General features: G+C 52.9%; 1 protein-coding gene across 4 annotated transcripts in view; it reads left to right on the forward strand.

Moving 5' to 3' along the window:
- RBPMS (RNA binding protein, mRNA processing factor) overlaps positions 1-12,906 on the forward strand; it is a 171,027-nt gene that overhangs the window by 143,854 nt on the left and 14,267 nt on the right. For 2 of the 4 annotated variants that reach the window (XM_021694105.2, XR_002480554.2), the window contains exon 6: positions 999-1,129. In XM_021694105.2, the coding sequence (XP_021549780.1) occupies positions 999-1,129 (131 nt within the window). Of the gene's footprint in view, positions 1-998; positions 1,424-3,782; positions 4,011-12,906 lie in introns of those variants that run through there. The other 2 variants (XM_021694104.1, XM_044912829.1) reach the window with 2 other exon arrangements.

Genomic DNA, 12,906 nt, shown 5'->3' on the forward strand with positions numbered 1-12,906 from the left:
TGACAGTCGCCTTTTTCTGACTCCTTCGGCAGCCCCGGGTAGCATCCTTGGCCTCCTTGATTTCAGATTTTGACAGGTGATAAAAGCACATACTGAGATCGCTGCTTCACAGAGTCCAGATTCATAACTATCGACTGATGTGATTTTTTTTTCTTTGCTGAGACGCTCCCTCATGTGTTTGCTGTTACTTTAATGGATTGCTTCCTGATACATTCTGAGCCCCAGGCACTTGCCCTTCAGTCTGGCAAACTGCAGCTTGACCTGAATGGAATCGGATTCAGACCAGTCAGTTGGCAACACGACTCACTTTTTTCCCCCTAGAAAATACAGTCAGTGTAAGCAGGAACTACGAGTGTTCTAATTTGCATCTTCGTGGAGTTTAACTTTAATCAGGATACTCCAGGCTGTTTCACTTCTGTTCTCTGCATTTTTGACATCTTAAACACCCTGCAGGTACAGTGGCTGGCCCCGTGCTTCGGAGAGCTGAATGGAAAGTGCTTGGTGATGATGATGTATTTGTCAGTAGTAATTACACTGATAAACAGAGAAGGCCTCCAGTTGTTCTGGTCTATCATGACCCTGCCAGTAAACCATTGTTCTCCCAAAGGCTCTGCAGTGGGTTTTCATGGGATATCTCCTACCGGTTCTCTTTCTTCCTCTCTCCCTCTGAGGGCCACGTGTGCGGTTTGGGGCAGGAAATCCCCACTGTTCTTGTTTCCCCCCAGCTCTGGTTGGAAAGACATCAGAGTGTCCAGGGCAGAGCCCAGGCCTGAGATCCCAGCAGGCCAGACAGGCAGCAGATGCTGGTTGCGTTTTTCCACTTTGTATTTACCATTCCCTTGCTTAGAGTTTGGGGACCAAAACCCACAGGTTATTGAAAGCATGAGAGTAATTTGACTTCTGACTGGATGGGGGCTCGGGGTTGTTTGGTGTTTTGTTTCTGATTTGAAAGCAGCTGTTTGGTAACCACTAACTCTTCCCTTATTCTTTTCTTGCAGATGAGCTCACAGTGCCTGCACTTTACCCCAGTAGCCCTGAAGTGTGGGCCCCGTACCCTCTGTACCCAGCGGAGTTAGCGCCTGCTCTACCTCCTCCTGCTTTCACCTATCCCGCTTCACTGCATGCCCAGGTAATTTATACCCATCGGCCACGACTTCACTCCCTCCACCACCGGTCCTTTCAAACCTGGTTCCCCAGAGCACACCATACAACTAACACCTATCCAGCTAACAGACCCCCCTTCCAGAGATTAATGACCCCCTCTAAATCAAGCTGACACTCCTCCAGGACTTGAGGACCGTCTGACAGCAATGACATCACCCACTGCCTGATGTTTGCCCCAGTGACACCTCTCTCTTCCCTAATGATCTCACCCTCATACCACACACGAGAGACGGGGTGCAGGTTCCCCCCCAGCCCCCAGCCAGCCCGAGGGCGTCCCTAGAACATAGTCGCGTGCGCCTGGTTGTGCGGGAGCTGCCGAGGGAGGCGCGCGCTGGTTGCTGGAGTTCTGGGTCTGTGCGTGGAGGGATTTCGTCTCTTGCGTTCTAGGAGAGCTAGTGGCCAGAGGGGAAAGTTGGAAGCTTCCAGGAAGACCGTGTGCTAGCTTACAGATGTTACAGGAAAGATTAGGATTCCTTTTTTTCCACTTTTAGAAAAGGAGGTACAGTGTAGTGTGGAGAATGTAATTACACGTCAAGGTGAAGGTCTTTGTCTGGACCCAGTTCCCTTCTTAGTTAAATAAAACTCCCTTGTTTCTTCACAAAGATTACTACCCATGTCCCAACCCTCCCTCTCCCCTTGGGGGGGGGGGGGGGGGGGGGGGATGTTGCTCTTAGTGCAAGCAGTAGTAATGAAGTAATGTTAGGATTCAATGAGGATCACCAGCAAAGAGGAGAGAATATAGATTTCATTCGTTTTACTGCACGTGTAACTCCTCTAAAAGCAGGAAAGCCTGGTTTCTGAAAAACCGTTGGCCTGGACAGACAGGTGGGGTTTTTGTTTGTTTTGCTTAGTGTTTATTTACAAGGCTGGATGAAATACACAGCTTCCCAGAAAACTCTTCCTTCTGACGGGAAACTTCCATGTTGTACAGAACTCACTGTGTTGACTAAAGTTCCCTAGCTGACGTCCTCGCGGCCAGGGGCTCAGGCGGGGTGCCGGCTGCATACGCGCCCATTCCGTCCCAGCCGAGCCGTCCGTGCTCTGTGCACGCGTGCACGGCCCAGCCTCCCAGGCACCGAGCAGGCAGACTACAGAGAGAGGCCCCCGAAGTGACGACCCTCGGTGTTGGCAGAAGGAGGTAGTGAGGGAAAAGGAGAGGGTGACGGTTGAGAGCTGCTGGCTCGGGACAGGACTTAGAGCAGCCCCAGGATTCGGAGCCCGATGGCCCGGGGTCCATATCGGCTCTGCTTTCTGCTTTCTCTTCCCTCGCTGCTGCCTTGGCCTCAGTCCTCGTCAGCGCTCGGGCTCCTCGCAGGGGCCAGGGAGGGGAGAAGGGATAAAACCTAAACCTGTGGCTGTCTTCTGCTGAGTCATGGAAATGTTCGCAGTGGCCTTGGGGATAACTTTGTAGGTGATGGGGAGCAAGTCAAAGAGGCCCCCTCTGTTTGTGGGCCCGCCCCCACCATCTGTGGAGATGTCTTCGCTCCTCTTCCTAGACCGCCTAAAGAAGGATTAACTGACAGTTGAGGCAAATGTTCCGAATACCATGGAAGGGTGCCAGGTGTGCAGAGTATTGTGAATATCAGTGGCTTTGTTAATCAGCAGCAAAGCCTTTCACCATTGTCCTGGAAAAGCAAGAATTGACAGTGGCCAGAAAGGAGTGGGAACGGTGGCTTTGGGGCCTTAATAACATCCGGGTAACTTGCCTTGCTTCGTATAATGATTGAAATCCAAAGTCTATCCGGGGGTGTATGGGAGAAGGAACTGAAGAGTCTTAAGAGATTAGAAAGCCCATGCCCATCGTGAGAAAGGTTAGAGACAGTGCCAAGATTAGATGGATTCAACCATTTGACTTAGTGGGATGTTTTGCCCAGGGTGGCGCCCTTCCCTGTGAGTTCTGTCTTGATCTTGAGACTTTCCCAACCTGGAATCCACTTGGCTCCGCCACATCGGTCCTAGAGTTGGTGGAACTTTCATCTGAAATCAGTGAGATCCTTGTGCTCAACCCCAAAACTTGTTTGGAGTCATTCCCAGTGCAAGCTTGGGTTCTGTATCCAAGGCTCATGAACAGATACGGTTATTTAAATTCCTTTGTCCAAGATGAGAATCCTAGAATGAACTGGTAGAGGCCTTACCGATCCAGCAGGTCTGGCCCATTTTACAGTTGAGGAGACAGACTGGAGAAGATGGAGACTTCTCGACAGTCGCGAGTGGCTCTACCATGACTGGAGCCAGGTCACCTGACTCCCAGGCCTTGCTCTTTCCACGCCTCAGTGCTGGCTCACCAAAGACTTACTCTTTGTTGGAATTTTGGAAAGGCCTCACTCCACTGACTCCTTGGAACTTTCTTCTCTAAGTAGATGAGAAGCCTGTAAGAAGAGACTTGGAGGCAAAGACAAGGGAATAAGAACTTAACCTTCACTCAAAGGGCCTGAGAGAATTTTTATTAACTGGAGGTAGAGCAGTGGGGAAGACTAAAACGGAACATCCCCTTAGTGGATGGTTCCGGTTTTGTTTGGAGATCTTACTGTATGTCTTTGGAGAAGCTTTTATATTATTTTGCTTTTCTTAGCAATGTTGTGCTCTGTTTTGAGACTTGGATTTTTTTTTTCTTCTAGTGTTTCTCTCCTGAGGCAAAGCCCAACACACCTGTCTTTTGTCCACTTCTCCAGCAAATTAGATTTGTCTCTGGGAATGTGTTTGTAACATACCAACCTACTGCAGACCAGCAGAGGGAGCTCCCATGTTGAATTTGCTTGTTAGCTATTTTTCCCCCATTTTGCAAAAATTATTTCTTGGTAACATTTGAGAGATTTCAATAAAAATTTTAATCAGAGCAAAAATTATCTCAAGTAGACTGCAGCGTTTTGTTTTCATGGTGATGCGAGTTTGGAGCTATGAGATTGTGGGAGAATTGGGCCCATGAGGCTGAGCACACACCACGTGGGAGAAGGCCTCAGAGCGTCCAGGGGAGGTGTGGCCCAGAGCCGAGGCCTCCCTGCTGCTACTGCTCTCTTCTTGGGCTCCTGTGCCATCAGGAGCCGCACATTGGAAGATTCTCTTTCTAGCATGTGTGGGTCGCCTCTACCAGGAGATCTTGCATCAGCAGGGGTGGTGTGTCTGGCTATCAGAAGCCTGTGTGAAGAAAGAGCTGTGTTTTCCAGTCTGTCTGCCCTGATCCTGAGGAAGGAGGACCCAAGGGGCAGAAATTGTCATCGAAGATCAGGAGTCTCATCTTCTGGTTCTGCTCCAGCTTCCGTCTGTAAATCGAAGATACTTATTTTTTGAGGCCTCATTGCAGAAGGTAATGGGACTGTAGGCTGCAGAACTGCCGTGTCGTTTGTAGAGATGAAGGAACAACTTGATGCAGCAAACAACGGAGTTCTAAGAAGATCATTAACATTTTTAGACATGATCATCCTGTTTACTTTCAAGGTCATTGGTGTTTGAAATTTATTAAATATATTCTGAAAGTCACTGTGAACAGGAGGGCAGGTTTCATCCATGGCTTTTAGGAAAGTTCTCTCATGCACATACAGCACTTCCTGCCACGTCGTCCTCACACAGCTCAGCCTTTTCGGTCCCCATTCAGTTTTGCTTGGTGCCAGTTATTTATTTAGTCTTGTTGCTGACGGGGCAGAGAGAAAACCAATAAAGTGCACTGTTCCCGTTACATTCTAGAAACAGAATACCATTTACCCTTGACCCAGAGCCACCTTGTTGGGCCAGAAACTTGTCCAGGTAAGTAGGAGTGAGAGAGCAAGTCCCGGTTCCCTGTGTCTTCTCCAGGGGCCTCATTTGCCCTGAGTCAACGGCAAATCTTCCAGGGCTGCTCCACGGCTCACAGCTGGAACCCATCACCTGCACGTCAACAGAAGGTTCTAAAATTGTAACACAGACTTTCAGGGCAGGACATGCCCCTTGGGAGGTGCCTTGTGACACGCAGGACAAATTGTAAAGGTTAAACCCAAAATCAATATAAAAATGGACCATGGGAAAAGTGACCCAGGCACACAGGGAAGGAAGAGAGATCACGGGGGGAGAGAAGGGCCAGGAATGTTCTGCGGGTGCTCACGGCAGAGCCGCCCGCCCGCCCGCCCGATCCAGGCATTTACTCAGCGAAAGGCAACTGCGAACTGAATCTTTAAACTTTTTTATAAAAACAAATTTCTTTAAGCCTCTCCTTTGTCACTATGCGCTATGGAGAATGCTGAGATGAGACACAAGCGATCTGGTTTGGCACAGGGTGTAATGGAAGCGCAAGGCCCAGGAGAGAGGGAGTGTCTTGAGGGAGGCAGGGAGCAGGGCAGGTGTGAGTATGGACTTGGGTGAGCACCCAGTGGGGCGGGACTCGCACACAGTGGGTAAGGGTGGCTGGTCCTGCAGAGAGGGAGCCGTGAACAAAGCCGGAGGGGCGGGGGGCCTTTGGCATCCCAGCGGCTGGCCAGCCTCCCAAAGGGAAGGGAAGAGTTGGGAGATTCAGGGTGTTTGCTTCAGGGCCTCCCAGATGGCATCAGCTCTTCCCGCCCGAGACCTGGTCCTCGAGGCCTGGCTTTCTCCAATGGCCACTGTCTCCCTGCAGTCCAGGCCTTGTGATTGTCTGGGAGAGCATGGCTTTGAGGGACTGCAGAGGTTGCCTTTGGGGGCTGATCAGCCCAAGGCTCTAAATTGTTTTTAGACATCGATGAAACTGTTAATCCTCTGATAATGTACCTTTCCCTTTAAACCTTACAGCTCCGTGAAGGTCAGACTGTGAGGAGAAACTGCCCCTGGGTGCTCTGTCTCCTGAATGTGCTAGCCTTGTCTAGTTCCTGACTCGGTTCAGCTTTCTCGTCTAGGGGCCCCTGGCTTAACTCCCATAGGAGGCCAGGTGGGGGGCAGGCCGGCCAGGCATTGAGCTCACAGCGCTGGCCTCCTCTGAGCTCTGGGCGTGTGTCTGCCACTTAGAAGGGAGCACAGAGCCCCCTCTCCTTTCCCAGCACCACCTCGGGCTGTTTGTGTGCCTGCCCCACGAGGCCTGGCCTGTGCTGGAACTCGAGTCCTTCAGGAGGGCTGAGCCTGGCGGTAGCACGGGCTTGGAAGTGCGGGCTCTGGGGCTACCTGGGCAGACACTGGCTCTGCCATTTACGAGCTGTGTGACCTTGACTGAACAAGTGCCTTATGTAACCTCTCTGGGCTTCGGTAAAGTGGGCCTAATAATCCCTCATGTAGAACAAGAGGGCCTGGGGGCGCCCGGGTGGCTCAGTCGTTAAGCGTCTGCCTTTGGCTCAGGTCATGATCCCGGGGTCCTGGGATCAAGCCCCACATCGGGCTCCCTGCTTGGCGGGGAAACCTCTGACCCTCCCCTGTCTTGTGCTTTCTCTCGCACGCTCTCTCAAATAAATAAAATCTTTAGAATGAGAGAGTGCACCATAAATGCTAGCCTTTTAAGGAGCATGTGGACTTTCAACAAGGAGAACACCTAGGCCTAGCTCTCTACGAGGCAGTGATCGTTCAGACGCTTCAGGCATCCGGCACCGTCTTGACGACATTGAGGCGGCTGCAGAGTCCTCCTGGCTGCGGCCGAATGGAAGGCCAGAGGTTGGGAAGAATAAACGAGGGACAGGCGAACAGGATGAGGCATCTGGGGACAGCCGCCAGAGTGACAGCCCTGCGTCCAGCCGTGAGGTGTCTGCAGCCTGTGCCAGCGCCCCGGAGGACGCGTGCCCGCAGGACGCCCTCCCCCACGGCCAGGCCTGGACACGCCTGTCAGGAGAAAACCGATCCCTGACAGGAAGTAGATCAAGAGTGGGAAACTGCTGAATTCCCAGAGAGACCAAGTGGTTCCTGTGGGTTGCTTTACTCAAACCCGTTGTCCCTGAACTTTCCAGCTGCTGCCTTATCTTGCCTTGCTATCGGAGAAACTGGAGAAGAGAAAGACCCACGGGTCATCCGGCCCGTTCCTCCCTGGACTCTGTGGCTCATTCTTCCCACAGTCCGTCCACTAGGATTCTGCCCCGTCTCGTTTCCAGGTGGCAGCATCCCCTCTTGTGCCTTGGGAAGTCACTCACTCCACAGCCCTGTGGCCGAACCCCAGGGGATCCCACCCTGGCCAAGCAAATGACCTCCTGTTTCCCTTTTCTGTCCTCACCCCCTCCTCTGCGGCTCAGTATCTGGAGAACTCTGGAGCCCTTAGGGCAGTGAGGGACAGAAGCGCTCAGCGCATCCGCACTGGCCTCTTCAGAAGCAGTCCGGAGGCCTTCAGCCAGAGTTCACAGGGGTAGCTGGCTCCTGTGGCCAGAGCTGCTGCGGGGCCCCGAACTTCGCCACGCTGGGCAGCCCCCTAGTGTGGTGGCCCCGGCCGTGGTTGGGGACCCCAGCGAGACTCCCCTCAAATTTACCGTTGCCGTGACTGAGAGAGCGGCTCCAAGTGGGCCTCTTCCTGGCTGGGGGGCCACAGGGTTTCCTCCTTTTGGGGCACTGTCTTTCCGGTGTCTCAAGCATGTTTCGTTTCGGCCTTTGTAAGGCTAAACTTCCTAGGGCCTATGACTTTTCCCCCGGCCTCCTTCGCAATGAGAGCTCCTCCCAAGTCCACGAGCCCACCTCGTCCTTGGGATGATCAACAAGTAAGTGGTCTGACCATCCCAGTAGCACGGAATCGGGATCAAACAGGCCAGTTTTAATGACCGTTTCCACCCACTGTGCGACCTTTGGGATTTTAAGCAAGTTTATTTTAACCTCACTGAAGCTCGGTTTCCTCATCTCTAAGTAGGAAGAATGAATATCTACTTGATGGGGTCATTTCGAGTGAAAGAGTAAAATGTTTAGCATGGGGTCGTAATTATTAACCTAGCTCTTCTGTTTCCTTCTCTCTGTCGGAACTTGATCTGGCATGGCCCAGAGGCTCCCAGCCCTCCCTTTGTAGCATTAGAAGCAGTTAGGATATAGGGACTCGAGACCAGCACCCCACCAAGGGAACCCTAAGGGCCCAGGCTCTGTTCCCGGGTGTGGAAGAGAAGTAGCTGGTGCCAGGGCAAGAATGGCAGCCTGCGGCCATGGTGTATGCCAAGGCGAGGCTCTGGTTTGGCCAGGTGGCCCTCCGCCCGGGCTTGGGCCTTCTTTTCCTGGGAATGGGCACCCAGATACCATCTAAAAGTATGTGAATTCTAAGTGCTCTGGAAACAAAACCAAGGCTACAGAGAAAGTTTAGAAATACAAAATGTAGCCTTCATGAAAAGAAAGTGAACTTCTCCTTGAAGAAAACCAATTCTGACAGGGGAAAAAAGGCAAATCAACTCCAAATGGGATCATGTTTTATTCAGGTTTTGTGCTGCCGGTGGGGAAGGCCAGAGCTCAGTGACAGGATGGGAAAGTGGGACACCCCAACTTCAAGCCTCATCCACTCTGCCATGAAGTACTTCTCGCTTCACTGGGCTCGGCTCCTGGGGACCTCTAATGGCCCTTGATAGCAAACATAGTTAAAAATTAACAGACTGGCAGAATTAAATATGGATGACAAGCAGCCACTGTGGACTTAATCTGACACAGGATGTTACACGCTTGGGTGCCCTCGACCTGAGTGGCGTCTTGAGTGAACTTCTGGGGTGTCTGAGCACATTTCACATGCCTCTTTGAAGGCAAGAACCTGGCTTGTGCTTAGGACAGACAGGGAAAGAGTCTAAAAGCCCAGGAGAGAAAATTATCCCTGAAGGCTTATGGGTAATTAAGCCCGGCCTTGACTGGTCTTAGCAGGAGGTGTTCACAGGGGTCTAGACCTCGTCGCTGCCTGGGCTCAGGCCTCAGCAGCGTGCCACCATCTGCATGGGGAGATCTTGCAGGGGCATAGGGCTGGAGCAAACGTGTTTTTCCAGTTTGGGCGAGCACTGTGTTAGATAGGGCAGGGGTGCTATTTTAAAGAACCCTGTGAGTAGTCCCATAAAGATGATCATCTTTTTTGTATTGCAGATCAATCTAGTCTCTTGGTGAGTTTGGAGTTTCTTGGACCGCAGTGTGCTCGCTCCTGGCTTGGCAGCCTCTCCTTAGCCTGGCAGCCCTCAGCAAAGTTTGCTGTAGGACCTGACGTGCTTTATTCGGTGCTCAGAATGGATCCTTGGGCCTGGAGTGAGCAGGCCAGGGCTGGTTATAACTAAAGAATGTGTGAGTGCCTGGCTGCAGTTGTTTCCATGTTGGGAGAGCCCCAGCAGGGTAGTCAGCGCTCCCTCTCGGGCCCAGTGTAGAAACCTGAATATCCATGCCTTAGAAAGGAGAGCCCGGCTCTGAATAGATGGTGCTGGGGAAATCTGTGTTCAGGTACAGCACCTGCTTCGGGAAAGGTAAGAAAATCTTCACTGCTTCTGACAGATTGGATCAGACATCCAGGGCACCTAGCTGGTCTGGTGGTCTTCCAGCTCTGACTAGTTTTGTTAAGAGCTAGAAACTTGGATGCCATATTGGCATGCCTCAGCCTCCCAGATCCACCAAAAGTCACCCCCTGGAAGGGGTCTTCCACACCAGCATTTCTCAGCAAGCTCAGGTGAACATAATAAAAAGATTCTGTAGGCAGATAAACTTGGGAAACCCAGGGTTTAAATCAAGTCAAACGGGATTTTTCATGGTGGAACTTCTCGATTCCGCTGAAGGGGCAGAGACCGCATTTCTCTCCGACTTCCTTGACCACAGAGCATCTCTAGACAGCCTGCTTCCAGCCACACTTCCGAAACCTCACACAGGAACAGTGTCTCTCGAACTTGAATGTGTGCATCATCATCTCCCAAAGGGCTTGTGACATGCAGGGACTTGGGTTTCTCTCCCCGGGCTTTCTGTATTTCTGACAAGTTCCCTGGTGACGCCAGTGGGCCAGGGACCACACTCTGAGAACTGCTGGTCTAGACTGATCCCTTTATTTCATGGAGAAGAAAACAGCACCTGGTAGGCACTTTTCGTGCTATTTCTGAAGGCTGGCGTGGTGAGGACAGGCGGCCCCTGGAAGGGGGTGGGGGTACAGCACGGGTCCGTGGTCTCTCGCCGCTTGCTCCGCACTGTCTGCCGGAGGGCTGAGGGCTCCGCTCTCGAGACCAGTCAGGGTCTTCCTGTTCGGCAACATGCTCGGAACTGTGAATTCTGTATGTACTTCCCTCCGCTGGGCCTTAGTTTCCTCATCTGTAAGTGGAAGAGGATAGAAACGACTTTTATGGATACTTACTACTTTCTCTAGCATTCCAGTTTATTTTTGCTCTGGGGTATTTCTGTTTCTGGGTGTTCTCCTCTCCTGTCCGAGCTCTCATACATGTCGCGGGAGCCAGTGCCATCCGTGCTAAGGTGGGGGGGACCTCAGTGTTACTTTGCAGGGCCACTGCGTTTTCGAAGAGCATTCCCGAAGAAGTGTGGTGGTGGAATCCCATACAGCTGGCCCCCGGATAGTGAACTGGACGGTAACGACTTGGCAGTACTGAGTTGGAGCCGAGAAGCGTCCCGGCGTCTTCCGGGTGCTTCTGGGCCCACAGGCCGCAGTGCGTGCGTGTGTGCGATGGTGTGCTTAGCGGTCTGGCGGAGCGAGCAGCGGTGTTGCCGTGCATCACATATATCGGTAGAGGTTCTTCTAGGGATGTGAGAAGCTCTTGGGATCGTAGGCAGGGTTGTGAGTGTGCAGTTGGGGGGGTGTGTGCACGCGAGCTCACGTGCAGTTTTCTACAGACAGGATCCTGTCTTACATGGAAGGCCAATGGCACAGACTTAGCGCTGCTGTATTGTCCGTGGGCAGGGCGCCAGGGAAGCACAGGTCTCCCCAGTGTTGACAACGCTCTACAGCAGCCGCTGGGCAGTGGCCCAGAGTGGCCACGAGTGACCCGGAGCCAGAAACCACAGCAGAACAAGCAGCCCAGGTGGGGGTCCGCCCCCCCAGCCCCGTCCCAGAGGACAGCAGTAGTTAGCACCCAACAGCTCGCTCGCCTGGACCAGCGCGGGGCAGGCAGCTCAGGCTCGGCCGGGCGGGGGCGCTGCCCTCTGCTGGCAAGTGCCTGCCACTGCACACCTCCCAGCTGAAAGCGGAGTGAGAAGGGCCACCCTTTTGGCAGGGGCTGTGGTGTCCAAGCCATGGGGCACAGAGTGATGAATTTCGGGGCCTCTGTTGACTCCATCACCACCACATCCTCCCCGAGAATCAGCCAGCGGGCCATCTTCAGCTCGGTTGAGCTGGGTACGACTTCTAGAGCCCACAGCCCAGAGTCAGTCTGCTTAGCACCCTGGAGTGCTCAGGGGTTCTAGATCAGGCTGACTACAGGGCTCCGGGTTTGAGGACGGTGTGGGTGGAAGAGGCCAGCATGCACCCGAGGTTGGCTGAGGCTGGGGTGGGCGTGTGGGAGATGAAGGGCTTCCTTCTCGCAGTCACTGTCACCAAAAATCATGCCATCCACTGCGCCCCCACCCCCTGGTCAGACCTCCCTCTTCCTGTGTCTCTGAAACACCAACATGTCTTGGCCTCGTGGGGCTCAGCGCCCCGGCCCCACACCCAGGCAGCACCAGTCGCCACCACCACGCTCCCTCCGACTCCAGTGCACACAGACCCATCCCCTCCCGCTGTGTGTTTAGGTTCCCAGCTCCCCAGCTGCCATGGGGCTGTGCCCCCGTCCCCTCCTTTACCACCTGTCTCAGGAAGGGAGCTCGAACTCTGCACTTTGCTTAGTGAGCAAGTGGATTCAGATGCACAAAGCCATAAGCCATGGGTAGGTATGAAATTTTTGTCTTTCACTCACCCTCTCCTCCCTCCCTTTTCCTTCCTATTCTCCCACACTTCCCTTCTTTATTTCTCTCTTCTTTATTCTGCATATACTCCTAAATTCACAAAGTGACATGTTTTTAGCCTACCTGCTTGCAAAGAATTTCTGGTCCCTCATCCCTTTAATTGCTATTGAGTGTTGAAAATGACTCTGGCCCTGCCTTAAATGAACTTCACTACCTGCTGGTGGCTCCCGAGGAATAAAGCTTTGCCCTCTCACAATGAGGGGGACCCCCTCGAGCTAGTGACCTGATTTCTAAGAATATCCAGTGTGATGCCCCAAAGGATCTCTCATGCGCAGCTGGCCCAAGGAGTTCCCTGACCTGGATTCCTGGCATGGGGAGAAGCTCAAAACGCATCTGTGGTCCATTTAAGTCTTCATTTCCCAAGTAGGTGAGGCCCCAAGTTGGGATCGAGTCCCCCAGTGTGGCGCATCACCCTGCATTGAGAGCCAGAGAGGAAGGGGAGGCTCATGGGGTAGAAGGAAATGCTGAGGACTTCTGCATGTGGACCGAGACCAAAGGCTGGGCATCCTGTGCGAGCTCTGTCTGGGAGCCCACTCCTAGACCAGTCAACGAGGGCTAGTGGAGCCCGTGCCCTGGATCCTGACCCCGCTGGGTTCTGTGCCCGTGGGATGTCACTCAGAATACCCAGCTGTCAATGGATTTCCCCACATGTAAAAGCAGGTTAGAAGAGGCAGGAGGTCTTCATCAGTCCCCCAGCACCCCCAGGTTCTGCGGAGTTTCCTTGCAGGTTCCAGGCCCCCTGCACCTCCACCTCTGCCAGGATGCTGCTTCATCTGTTTATGCTTTGGAGATTTGAGTAAGATGCCATGTGAAAAGGGGGTTCTCAAGCAAAATCTCTTCTATTAAACCATCGAAGTCCATTTGCCCGGGTAAAGTTTCCTCCAGCATTGCATTCTACTCTAGAAACGTGTTGGGCCAGACCCAGGTCGAAGATCCATCTTTCTCCTCCTGCCACACTGGGGA

This window comes from Neomonachus schauinslandi, chromosome 2 (genome assembly GCF_002201575.2).
Source record: "Neomonachus schauinslandi chromosome 2, ASM220157v2, whole genome shotgun sequence".
NCBI classification, from domain to species: Eukaryota; Metazoa; Chordata; class Mammalia; order Carnivora; family Phocidae; genus Neomonachus; species Neomonachus schauinslandi.